General features: G+C 37.5%; 1 protein-coding gene across 1 annotated transcript in view; it reads right to left on the bottom strand.

Moving 5' to 3' along the window:
• Window positions 1-14,429, bottom strand: part of DNAH8 (dynein axonemal heavy chain 8) — a 290,688-nt gene that overhangs the window by 189,445 nt on the left and 86,814 nt on the right. The window contains exons 27-30 of the mRNA XM_014782746.2: window positions 12,964-13,068; window positions 8,663-8,776; window positions 7,320-7,382; window positions 1,523-1,623 (exon numbers count right to left, since the gene is read on the bottom strand). Of these exons, the coding sequence (XP_014638232.2) occupies window positions 1,523-1,623; window positions 7,320-7,382; window positions 8,663-8,776; window positions 12,964-13,068 (383 nt within the window). The remainder of the gene's footprint in view (window positions 1-1,522; window positions 1,624-7,319; window positions 7,383-8,662; window positions 8,777-12,963; window positions 13,069-14,429) is intronic.

Here is a 14,429-nt window from a genome sequence, read left to right as displayed (position 1 = left end):
CATTCTGTGAAAAAGTGACAGTGTTCTTTCCTTATTTATGATGTCTGCATAGGTCTTATTTGATACAGTCCATAAGTAGACAAATGTTAAAGGCAGATGTGTATTTAAAGGAAACAGATGGTGCAGGAATGAAAAAATTCATTGAATTGATCATTCAAACCTAAAAGTAGAGATTTTTGTATTTATAGTGCAAAGAAGATGGTGATCCTCTCTTCAACAAAATCATGAGTGTCCAAGTTTTCAACAGTCTTGAGTTTTAACAATGAAAGCACAAGAAAAAACAGAAGTAATGATCAGCTAGAAGCTGTTGGAGTTGGATTTGAGACCTGGAATCAGTGTTTACAGGACGGGTATGCTCCAGCTCCATGCATGACAGCTGAGCAGTTGGTTGCATTCAAAAGTTGGTCTCCATTTCATGTATACGTATCTTCAAACCAGGACACTATGGAGTAAAAGTTTGGGTTTTCTCTGCTTAAATTCTTATGAATTTTATAATAAAATTTCTTTTCACCATGCCTTTATTCTTACTTCTGTAAATTATTCATAAATTACTTAAAAGAATAAAAAAATAAAAAGTGTCCATTGGTCCAGATGGTAAGTGAGGATGATTATTTTTCCTAGAATAATGAGAGTTAAAGTAAAACATTGAGTCTCAGACTGAGTGTGCAAAAGAATTAATGAGAGAGTTTATTAAAATGCAGATTTCCTAGGACTCCGTCCCAGAGATTCCGATTCAGTAAGTCAGGGGCGAGGACCAGACATCTGCAGTTCTAACACAATTGGTACCGGGTTAAGCTTGGCAAATGACTACTTTAGAAAAAGAGTACAAACCATCTACCCTAAATGGCTGAAGCATTAATTTATCTGCAGACAATTTCATGTCTATTTTGCCATAATTTTCATGCTGTGACTATAAAAGAAGTCAATATAAAGTTCTCTAAAGCCAAGATCCTAATAAGCTAATATCACTATTTTAATTTTGCCTTTGAGGAAAGTTATATTTAAAATTCTATTAAAATATACTTGTTTAAATCCTAGATCCACTGCTTAAAATCAATTGTTACTGTTTAAAATCAATTAAGTTCCTTGGCCTTCAATCTCAATGAATTCTATGTCTATCCAATGGGGAAGAGCACTTAGCATAAATGCAGTAAGAAGGGATTGAGAGCTGAGGATGGCTGTTCCTCTAAATAAAAAAGTTATCCAAAATTGCTGTGCTTCTGCACCATCATCGACACTAACCAAAAATAGTGAAAATAAAAAAACAAAGCACAGGCTAAATATAGGCCATGAACGCCCAGAATTTTTGCAATATATTTTCTACTCCTAGAACATTGCTTTTGTATATGGAGATTGTGTCTCCAATGGGTCAGGAATAGCCAGGAATAAGGGAAATATTTAGGAGTGTTCCAAGGAAGGATCTTCTCTGCATGATAAAAGATTTAATGATGGATGACATGATTCTTCTAATGGACGGTATTTAATTATCTGCATGTAACGCTTGTACAATTTCTAAACTTACCGGGTTTTGTGTAAAACCTCATAGTCAGTCACAGGCAATCCAAAAAGTTGTTCACCAGATGAATATGTAACAAATTTCCTCCACAGATCATCAAAATTGGCCTATAAAAAGGTTTTTAAATTGTAGTAAAATATAGTTAATTCAGATCCCATTAAAGTAGAATTTGTGATAATCAGAATAAAAGCTATATTGAGGTTTATTTAATAATACCGTGAAACAAGTATTTGTGAAGCAAATTTATACTAATGTCAAGCTATCAGAGGAAAAGTTAAGCACTTAGGAAAATTAACTTTCAAGCATTCTAAAAGTATCCATTTTACATAAAATTATTTCTTTACTAAATTAAGTGGTCCCCAGAAGACATATATTTTAAGTTCTCATAAATACATCTGAAAGCAATAAAACTGCATTTTTAAAAATCTATAATTTAGGCTTTTTTGCTAATTTAAACTGGTCAACTCTCCTACAGTGTTCAAATGAGTAAAGGGTTAGTATAATCCATTCAACCCTGCTCTCTCTACAAGAAATAAAGAGTCTATAAAATGAAGGATTCCATTTTAACACCCTTTGAAATAATTCTAACAATTTAAATCAGCAAAGTTAATGCACACATCTTTTGAATTGGAATTTGAATACTCTCCACTTGGAATGCTAAGTATTAACAGTGTTTAAAGCACAAAAGCAAATAGAAATAATCCACCTGTGACAAGATACCTGTGGTCTACATAAATGGTATAACATATCAATAAGGATCCTAAATTCCCAGCCCTGGAAAATATCTTGCATCAGACCTCACAATGCTCAGATAGTAATATAGATGGGACATATATATTAGCATATTTTGCAGGAGCCAAATCAGGAAGGTGCGACGATGTTGGAGGAACTCCACTGAACTCTTAGTTCCTAGAGGGCAAGGGCCATATTTTTCATTTTTTATATTCCTTGGTGGCTAGTATAGTGGTTACTCAATAAACTTACTGAATGAAGAGTTCATGGGACTGTGTGAACACCAGGAAAGGAGAAACAAAAACTTCCAAGTTAACATACATTCAAATAATGACGTTTAAAATCTTGTTAATGTGGTGAAGACTATTGATGGATGCCAATCACTCACTCTTTTTTCACTCAAGTGCCAAATAATATAAAAAGACCTACAGCACCAGCCAAATGGGGAACAAAATATCAGCTTTGTTGGCAGGCCAGCAGAGTGCCCACTAACTCCCGAAATCAGAGTAAAGCTGCATCAGAGAACACCACTGGGACACAAGGCCCAAGGCAAGGCTCCTGCTTCTTCTCCAGATCTAGATCTTGGCACTTGCTTTTTTGGAGGGCAGAGTGGGCACCTGTTTTTAAAGAGAGATGGGTCTGCAAATCCTACCCTAAGTCACATATCCAGCCAGATGCATAGCAAACATCCTGCTCAGCTCAGACCCCTTAGACATAGGCAGAACAGTAGGGGCAAGAAGACAAGAGATGGGACCTATGGTGTCTTTCCAATGAAGTGACCACACCCCTGGTAAAAGGTGGCACGTTAAAATCCCAGTTGCTGACCAATAAATTGTTAACTCCTGAGGGAAAGATGAGGAAGTGGGTCTACCTTCAAAATATAGCCAGGCTCCAACCACTTTTCATCAACTCCAACGCCACCACTTTGGTCCAAATTACTATCACCTCTCACCTGGATTAGTGCAATAGCCTCCTAATTAGTCTCCTTGCTTCTACCCTTCACTGTCAACAATCTATTCTCAACACAGTAGCCAGGGTGATCCATTGAAAACACAAGTAAGATCATGTCACTCTTCTCGGAGTCAAAGCCAGTGCCCTCCCAGGGGCTGGCAAGTCTTCTACAGTCTGTCCTCTCCTTACCTCTCTGGCCTTATTGCTATTACTCTCTCCTTGCTCATTCTGCTCTAGCCATACTGACCTCCTTGTTGCTTCTCATATATGCTCTCACTTAGCTCCTTTTCACTTGCTCCTTCCCCCACCTGGAAGGCTACTCCTCCAGATATCCGCCTGGCTCATTCCCTTACCTCTCTAGGTCTCTACTCAAATGTCACCTTCCCAAGGGGGCCTTCTCTGGAGACTCTGTTTTAAATTGTACCTCCATTTCACATACACGCAGCCCAGAATTCTATGCCCTTCCTTGCTTTATTTTTTTCCTTGGCACTTATCACCATCGAACATTACTCTATTTCATAATTCATCTTGCTTTTATTGCTAAGGGGTTCCTCATGGCTCAGCTGGCAGCCACCAGGTGAGCAGGTCAGTCTTAGTCTTGGCTCTTCCAGAGAGGCAGGCCTTTCCCTGGGACCCTGGGTCCAAACCTGAGGACTCCAGGTAGCAAAAGATGAGAGCCTCCTCCAGGGTCCAGCATAAACTGCTGGCAAGGGTGGTAGGGGGTGCTGGTTTTAGTCCAAGAGTGACCACCATAGTTCTGGGGAAAGAAGAACCCTGACAACAGCAAGGGACTAGACTTTTTGTCTGAGGACATCATATATAAGCGAAAGGCTTGGGCCTGCTACAACCCATGAAGACTCTAGCCAGCACATGCAACCTACCTTATAGAAATTCACAAGAGCTACTAGGCTAGACCCACTCTTCCGGAAGCCAGGCGGCAGAGACACTGGTCTCTGTGACAGATGATTTCATCTACTTTGCACAAGCTTATTCCACTAAAAACCAACTGCAATTTCTGGTTGCTCCAATGATCCTGGAGAAATATTTTTCTTATCAGGATATGGATTTTCTATTTTAAAACATTCAAATCAAGGGGTATTCCAGTTGATTATGATGGAAAAAGCCTGAACTACCCCTACCACTCTCAGGAGAACCTGCGACTTGAGAGATTCCCTCCAACTCGATTGAACCTTTTTGGCAAAAGGGTGCATGGAACCAGCCTGAACCATCCATGGAAGATACATATAACGCAAGAAGAACAAGATTACTGACTCCACTCCTCCATTTATCCACTTTGGGGTGAAAAACCCAATTATCGAGCGATATGAAGTAACCTCCGACATAAGTAAAGAGATATTTAGAAATACCCACCCACTATGTGGCAAAACTCAGGTATACTGTAGAAAGCCTTCATATGGTTTGATTTGCTGCAAAATTTGGGTATTTCTAGTAAAGGAAAAAACTCTGGTTTTTAGACAGCAGTTCTGCATCTCCTGGTGGGACGACCGTGGAAGCTGCCTGAGTATAAATGCAGGCAGAAATGGGGGCTGGGTGAAGAAAAGAGAAAAGTGAGAGCTAGAGAGGGTGCAGCACAGAGAGAGATTTTTATTATTGCCATTTTAAGAAGGAAAGACAAACAGTTTTTAAAGTGCTGATTGGGAAGATTTAGTAAAGAGGAAGAGTTTAAAAGTCATAGAGAGACAAGGGTCAACCTAAGAAGAGACAAGGGAAATAGTAAAGACGCCCCCTGGACAAGAAGGGGGTCACGTCTCTCTGAAATTTATATCACGGACCCGAAATTTTCTCTGTAAATTTGGAGACAAAGTCATCTGTTCAAACAAATCCCTAAACTACTCCTTCTCCCATGTTTATACTTCAGTAAAATAGTCCCACCTTCATCTATTTGCCCAAGCTGGAAACCTTGATCTTTTCCCCTCAACCCAGGCTCCAAGCCTATCAAGTCGATATCTTTAATAAACTCATGATCTATCCTGTTTTCTTCATTCCCACTGTACTTGCTTGGTCTCTATCTTTATAACTTCTTGCTTGCTTTACTGAAACTGCCACCAGCCTGACCATCCTCCCTCCAAACCGTTCTCCACACTAATGCCAGAGAAATCTTTTAAAAACACAACTGTTTTAAAAAACTCATATCTGATCATCTTCCCTGTTTAGAGCCCTCCAGCCCTCATCAGGATAGGTTACGAGCTCCTTATTACAGACTACAAGGCTCTCCATTAGTGATCTCTGCCTGCTCTGCTGCTCCATCCCTCATCACTATCTTCTTTACACGCTGCACCCCACATTACACTCCCTACATCTCCCTAAATCTCCCTGCTTATCTCCTCATTGCTGGGCCTTCGTATGAGCCACAAATTCTGCCTAACTTGTTTTTCCTCCTTCTTTCCTTGACTAACTCTAATTAGTCCTTCATGACACAGCTTAGATGCTTCCTCTTCCAGGAAGCCTTCTCTATCTGCCCCAGCAGCCTCTATCTGGGTTGGGAGCTCTTTCCATCTGCAGGGAGTTCACATGCCTAGATCATAGTGTTCACCACACAGTTTTGTGATTATCTATCCAGTTCTCTGTCGCCCTACCAGATTTTAGCAGCTGAGAAGTAAGAACCATTTCTTAATCATCTTTCTATCAACCAAGATATACAGTAGGCATCTGATAAATTTTTTTTAATGACTAAGAATGCAGGTGGGATAGGGGACATAAAGAGAACATGAACGAAGAGTACAGCCACTGTAGGAAACAAGATAGAGAACAGGAACAAATAACAGAATTGCTTCATGCTCCTGAGGGGCTAGCTTACATAGGAATCCATGAATCTGCAAAACTTAATCCAAATGGGTGTGTGATTTTTCTCCAGATGTGCTCAGCAATCTGAGTGTAAAAAAAGACGGTGAATGGTTGGTCTGATCCAATAAGTATTGTATGGTCTGAGGTAGGAGAAAGGAGCTGAGAAGTTTAAAGTGATGAATACAGAAGGAAGAAAAAAAACGGAAGAAACCTAAGTACCTATCAGTGGATGAATGGATAAAGAAGATGTGATGTGTATATACAATGGAATAACACTCAGCCATAAAAAAAAGATGAAACCTTGCCATTTATGACAATGTAGATGGACCTTGAGGGTATTAAGCTAAGTGAAATAAGTCAGAGAATGACAAATACCATATGATTTCACTCATATGTGGAAGATAAAACACAACAACAAACACATAGACACAGAGAATAGATTGGCGGTAACCAGAGGGGAAGTGGGGAGAGGAGAGGGCGAAAGAGGTAAACGGACACATGTGTACAGTGTCTGATGGCAGCTAGATTTTTGGTGATGAACACGACACAGTCTATCTACACAGAAGTCAAAATATAATGATGTACACCTGAAATTTATATAATGTTATAAACCAATGTTACCTCAATAAAAAAAAATAATTAAATAAGAGAAATAGATACAGATGGAAAACAGGGTCAATATTTTAATTCTTATCTTAATACATTTTATTATTCTATAATTTTTTTTTTTTTTTGTGAGGAAGATCAGCCCTGAGCTAACATCCATGCTAATTCTCCTCTTTTTGCCGAGGAAGACCAGCTCTGAGCTAACATCTATTGCCAATTCTCCTCCTTTTTTTTTTTCCCCCCCAAAACCCCAGTAGATAGTTGTATGTCATAGTTGCACATCCTTCTAGTTGCTGTATGTGGGACGTGGCCTCAGCATGGCCGGAGAAGCAGTGCGTTGGTGCGCGCCCAGGATCCGAACCCAGGCCGCCAGTAGCGGAGCGCCCGCACTTAACCGCTAAGCCACGGGGCCGGCCCTATTCTATGAATTTTTATCACTTTATATACAAATAAGATGCTTGGAAGTAGAATAAGGTATACACAAGTTCAAAATTAAATTCTCTAAAAATACAGAGAGATATTTTGTGGAGAAGAGCACGGAGGGACACAAGAAAAGGAATCAATTATATTATTAAGCAGATTAGAATACAATTAAAAGCACTCTAAACATCAACTTTCCCATTGTAAGGTAAAACATAAATTTTTCCCTAAAATCATTTTAAAGAATAACAACACATTGTCAATGTAACCAAAAAAAAAGTAGTTTTACCTGAAATATCTGTAGCCTGTTGCTAGCTTCTTGGGGTGGTATATTTGGAACCATGGGTCCTTCCTGTAATGAATTTTAATTCTTAATCATATATATTTATCAATTTATTGGGCTTATCTACTATTTCCTTTTAAATAAATAAACATTTTTAATTTAAATGGTGTAATTTTGTCCTGTACACAAAGCTTTCATTATTTTTGCAAAAACTTTATTGAAACCTGTCACGTATTATACAATCGCTCATTTAAAATGTACAACTCAATGGTTTTTAGTATATTCATAGAGTTGTGTAACTATGACCACAATTAGTTTTAGAACATTTGCATCACTCCAACTTCCATTCATTTTTAAAGGACCTTGACAAAGCCAATAAAAAATGTGACAAAATTACATCCTGTATGAAGTTTGTACCACTAGAGCTGTGTTTCATTTCATTTATGCTTATAAATGATGATGCTGTGGTTGTTGACAGAGTTCTGGGAACTTCCTCCTTTCACTAATTGTTCAGCGCAGTATAGAAATAGAGATACACATGGTTGAATATTTGGAAGAAGCAGAAGGCATCTCTGGCGGCCATGAGCCAGAAAATAGCTGCAAAAAGGACCTCAGATGGTCCGTACAATCATGAATATTATGGATACACAAAATAATAGACCAGATTCCCCATATAATAGAATGACAGGGCAATCAATTGTTGACTAATCCAACTAAAATCGGTAAGTTTAGTACATGTAAAAAAAAAAAAGTGTCATGTAAGTAGCACCAAGGGCTTAAATTATTTTATGAATTCAGATCCATTGTGACCACTAAAAGAAAGTAGAATATTTTAGGGGAATATATCCAACTTCTGAGTTTAACTTCAGAGGTCGACCATTATAATGATTATACCAGGTTGAATAGTCTGTGGGACTGACCCTGTATGACATTTATTATTTATTTTCAGTGACCCTTTTGGTTCTCTAAGAATTAGTGGAAAAAAAAAAAAATCAGTGGCATAACACCCCGGTATTAGGGTGTTTCTAGTTTCTTACAGCCTTCCAACAACTGTGCTACATTTTCAACTATGAGAATTCTGGCCCTGAGAAAAGACAACACCAGATCCTTTGATCCTTCCACAATCTCCAAAGTTGTTGCTCCGTTTAACAGTTAAATCTTCTTTCTTCCTCTATAAAACATGCTTAAAGGACTAGCTATCCCCTTTTTCGGATAGCTGCAAATATGCAAATATAGCCTCTTACATACAAGGTACAAATCATAGTGTATTTCTCAGGGTTTATCACTTTCATCTCATGCAAACATACTCCAGAACATTTTAACACACAGCATGTAAATACTTAAATTACCTTCTCATATGCTTCTGAAAAGCCCATTACATCCTCACGAAAAACTTCCACAGACTCAAGGAGATTACTTTTAAACTTTGGCTGCACTTGAACTAGTTCATCTTGTACAGAAACCTAGAATAATAAAGAATACTCAACGTGAGACTGAAAGTAATGTATTTAAATGAAAACTATAATTCTATTCCAGGAAGTTTTTTAACCCACAGGTGTCCTGTATGAACAAAGATGTCTCTGCCACGTTGTTTGTAAAAAAAACCAAGAAATAAACAACCCAAATGCATCAACAGAGACTCAAATCATTCTAGTTAGTGACCCAAGAGGCAAAGTCATTGTCTCTAACTGCAGTTAGGAAAAAGATTTCTGGCTGACCCAGCTCAGGCCATCAATGTGGCCAGGGAAACAGTTATTACTCTAGGCCAGTCTGAGTCACATGCTGTCTCTGGGACCAGGCCAAGGGCTAGGATTAGCAATCTCTAGCAGGTTCACGTGGTTGCAGTGGCTGGAGCAGTTCCCTAAAAGAAAGTGACATTAGTCCAGCTTAAAAAAAAAAAAAACAGCAAATGCCCTCCACAACGGTCTTCAATGCTTCTGCTTAAACCTTCAATTATAATAGCTAGCACTTAGTTCATGCTTACTATCTGCCAGGATCTTTACCTGTGTTAACTCTGTTAATCCTCACAACATCCCCTTGTGGTAAATACTAATATTATACCCATTTACAGGTGAGAAACTCTAAGAGAGAACAGGGCAACTTCCTCAAGGTCCCGGCACCAGTACGAGGCAAGGTCAAGATTCAAAACCTGCCAGTGAGGCTCCAGGGCCCCTGCTCTTAACTGCTCTCAACAACAGCATCTGTCTTGGTTGGACCATATACTACTTTAAGCTTAATGCTGACTGTAGTACAGAATTGTCTATCTCCACTAAAGGATGGGTCAGCGAGTTTAACACTAACAGCTGAAGAGCTGAAAGATCAACCCACATGAATTTTTTCCATTGAACAATAACAGAAAGTTGGGCTTCACTAAATCTCAGTGGAGGGTTCCCCATTTCCTTCCTAAGTCTCATTCTCTTGACGAACCAGCAAGCATTTTTTAAAACAAGTAGTTAGTCAATATTTAACACGAATTTAAATAAACATGAGTATTAAATAAGTATTTTATATACATTACCTCAAGTGAGCCTCATAACTGCCTATAAAAAAATTCCTAAAATATTCCTATTTCATGTTCATGACCACATGAAGAAATTGAGAAACAAAGGTTACTAATTTGCATAAGATCACCCAAATGGCTGATGGTAAAGATGGAATCACAAGTCATGACCCCAATTTCAGCTCTGTATCCTTGCTATTGTGTTTTGCTTCAATTTCAGTGACAAGTCTTTCCATAAACAAGAAATTTTAAGCCAATGTTAATTTAATTCGTATTCAATAAAAATTTTCAGTATAATTAAAGAATCTGGACCCTCACTTGAAGTTCACTTTAATGTCTAACAGGTGGTGTGTAAAGATTTACCAACTTCAAAAATGCTTAGAGAGGGGCCGGCCCTGTGGCTTGGTGGTTAAGTGCGCGCGCTGCGATGCTGGTGGCCCGGGTTCGGATCCCGGGTGCGCATCGAGGCACCACTTCTCCGTTCATCCTGAGGCCGAGTCCCACATACAGCAACTAGAAGGATGTGCAGCTACGACGCGCAACTATCCACTGGGGCTTTGGGGGGAAAAAATAAAATAAATAAAATCTAAAAAAAAAAAAAAAAAAAAAAATGCTTAGAGAGAAATTTATAGCTATAAATGCATACATTAAAAGAAAAAATATCTCAAATCAGTAACCTAACCACTTAAACAAACTAGCAAAGAAGAACAAACTAAACCCAAAGCAAGCAGAAGGAAGGAAATAATTAAAAATAAAGCACAAATAAACAATACAGAGAATAGAAAAACAACAGAAAAATATCAATAAACCAAAAGTTTCTTCTTTGAAAAGATCAACAAATTTGACAAACTTTGCCTAGACTAACCAAGAATAAAGGAGAAAGGACTCAAATTGCTAAAATTGGGAATAAAAGAGGGGACATCACTACCCACCTTACATAAATAAAAAGGATTATAAGGACACAATCAACAGAGTGAATAGGCAACCTATGGAATAGGAGAAAATATTTGCAAATCATATATCTGATAAGGAGTTAATATCCAGAATATATAAAGAACTCCTACAACTCAACAACCACAAAAGCGAACAACCCAATTAAAAAATAAGAAAAGGATTTGAATAGACATTTCACCATAGAAGATATACAAATGATCAACAAGCATATGAAAAGATGTTCAACATCACCTCTCATTAGGGACATGCAAATCAAAACCACAATGAGACACCACCTCACCCATTATGATGCCTACTATCAAAGAAATGGAAAATAACAAGTGTTAGTTGAGGATGTGGAGAAATTGGAACCTTTGTGGACTGTTGATGGGAATGTAAAATGGTGCAGCCTCAATGGAAAACAGTATGGTGGTCCTAAAAAAATTAAAAATAGGATTATTATATGATCCAGCAATTTTATTCCTGGGTATATATCCAAAAGAATGGAAACCAGGGTCTCAAAGAAATATTTGTACACCCATGTTTCTAGCAGCATTATTCACAATAGCCAAAAGATGGAAGCAACCCAAGTGTCCATTGATGGATGAATGAATAAACAAAATGTGATATAATGGAAAATTATTCAGCCTTGAAAAGGAAGGAAATTCTAACACATGCTACAACATGGATGAATCTTGAGGACATTATGCTAACTGAAATAAGCCAGTCACAAGAAGACAAATATTGTATAATTCCACTTATATGAGGCACCTAAAGTAGTCAAATTCATAGAGACAGAAAGTAGAATGGTGGTTGCCAGGGGCTGGGGGAAGGCAGAAATGAGGAGTTGTTGTTTAATAGGTATAGAGTTTCAGTTTTGTAAGACAAAAAAGTTCTGGAGAGTGCTTGCACAAGAATGTGAATATACTTAACACTACTAAACAGTACACTTAAAAATGATTAAGATGGTAAATTTTATATGAATTTTAGCAAAATTTTTTTTAAAACTTAATACAAACTTAATCAAGACAGTATGGTACTGCCATAGGGGTAGACATATGGATCAACAGAATAAAACTGAGTCCAGAAATAAACCCTCACATTTATGATCAACTGATTTTCAACATGGGTGCCAAGAAAATTCATTGGTGAAAGGACAGTCTTTTCAACAAATGGTAGTGAGACAACTGAATATCCACATGCTTTTGCATGAAGTTGGACCCCTAACTCACACCATATACAAAAATTAACTCAAAATATATTAGACACCTAAACATAAGGGCTAAAATTATAAAGCTCTCATAAGAAAACATAGTAGTAAATCTTCATGACTTTGGATTACACAATGATTTCCTAGATGATACCCAAAACACAAGTAACAAAGGAAAAAAATAGACAAATTGGACTTCACCAAAATTAAAAACTTTTGTGCTTCAAAAGACACCATGAAGAAAGTGAAAAGACAACCCACAGAATGAGAGAAAATATTTGCAAATCCTTTGATAAGGGACTTGTATCCAGAATATACAAAGAACTCCTACAACTCAAAAATAAAGCAACAAATAACCCGATTACAAAAAACAAGCAAAGGATTTTTTTATTGAAGTATAATTGACCTATAACATTATATTCATTTCAGACAAGCAAAGGATTTCAATTCACATTTCTCCAAAGAAGATACACAAATGGCCAATAAGTATATGGAAAGACGCTATCATCAGCCATTAGGAAAATGAAGTATTGGTACATGGGACAATATGGATAAACCTTGAAAACATTTTGCTGAGTGAAAGAGGTCAGCCACAAAAGACTACATACTGTATGATTCTATTTATATTCAAAGTCCAGAAAAGGCAAATCCATAGAGACAGAAAGTAGGTTAGTGGTTGCCAGGGACTGGGGTGAGGGGGGGAATGAGGAGAGATTGCTACTGGGTATGGGGTTTCTTCTGGGGTGATTAAAAATTTTCTAAAAGTAGACAATGATGGTAGTTGTGCAATTTTGTGAATATACTAAAAATCACTGAATTATATGTGGTAAATTTCATGAATTTGAAATTTTATAAATTTTATGAATTATAATGGTAAATTTTATGGTATGTGGATTATATCTCAATAAAGCTATTAAAACAATATAGTAAGCTTTTTAAAAGTATGAAATATATTGTTTTCTGAAGATAGTGACTTAACAAAAAATGAAAATTCAATTTGTACTTACAGCTTTGCTCTGCAATTTGTTGAAAGAATATCTCAAGGTATCAACTGCTTCTGATTCTTCTTTGGTTACTTCAACTTCAAATCTGTTTAAAATAGCATAGGCTTCCTGTGGAATGGGGGTGGAGTTGAGAAACATCACAAGGAAAGCAATTGCCAAATGATTTAGATGCCTTCTAGAGACACATTCCTATGTCTTAGAAGAAGAGAGCATATTCTAGAAGAGCGGTTCCCAAAATTAAACATATATAAAAAGCACCTCTAGATTCTCATGGACACCAGATATTGACTCTAGATCCTAGGCCTTGAAATCTGCATTTAATAAGTGCCTAGGTGATTCTGATGGAGACATAGGCAGATCACACTGAGATACTATCCTAGAAAATACTATGCTAGAAAATATCCTTAGAATCATTTTCTGCCTCTCTCTCCTCTTATATGTGATGATCTAGGAGATACTCCAAAGAAAAGAAACTTAAACGATCAAACGGGAAGGATTGGCAATTGGCTTTACCAAAAGAATTTATGCTGAAGACTTAGCTTCTATAGTCAGGAAAAAATATGATAATTTATTAAATCTTGAGGAATGGGTGGTCATCATCCAAAATTCCCAAATACTAAGATTTAAAGAAGTAGTAAAGGTATGGAGTTCGTTAGCTACCAAAGAGCATAAATTTTAAAAGGGTTTGAGAAAGCATACAATAGTCACGAGCATTGGGTACCAAGTGGAGGCAGTGTGCCAGTTCCCTAGGTACTGCGTACAATAAGGGAGTGCTTTGTCCGTAGAGAATTTAAAAACAAGTAATAAAATAAATTAAGAATCTGATTTTTCTTATTACCATGAGCCAGAAATTCTAAATAATATTAGTCATAAAATACTGGCGGTAAACAGAACAATGGCCTCCCCAATGGTGTCCACCATTCTAATCTCCGGAACCTGTGAATATGTTACCTTGCATGGCAAAAGAGACTTCGCAGATGTGATTAAGTTAAAGAGCTTGAGATGGACAGATTATCCTGGATTAACTGAGAGTGCCCTATGTAACCATAAAGGTTCGTATAAGAGATAGAGGGAAGTATGCGAATCAGAGTCAGAGAAGATGCAACGATAGAAGCAGGAGTAGGAGTGATGCCATTGCTAGAAGGGAGCCATGAGCCAAGGAATGCAGGCAGCCTCTAGAAACTGGAGAAGGCAAGGAACGGATTCTTCCCTAGAGCCTCCAGAATGAATGCAGCCCTGCTGACATCTTGATTTTAGCTCTATATGATCTATTTTCAGATTTCTGATCTCTATAACTCTACGATAATAAATTTGTGTTGTTTTAAGACATTAAGTTTACAGTAATTTGTTACAGCAGCAATAAGAAACTAATACAATACTCTTCCCTAACAACTTTTGTTGATCCAAATTTCAACAATTTACTGTTGAGCCTAAGTGGGTATCTCCCACCATGCTGCCCACCATAGGCC

Source organism: Ceratotherium simum, chromosome 13, assembly GCF_057802395.1.
Source record: "Ceratotherium simum simum isolate JZ-2026a chromosome 13, ASM5780239v1, whole genome shotgun sequence".
NCBI lineage: Eukaryota > Metazoa > Chordata > Mammalia > Perissodactyla > Rhinocerotidae > Ceratotherium > Ceratotherium simum.
Note: the sequence above shows the minus strand (reverse complement) of the source record. Positions and strands in the feature narration are given on the sequence as shown.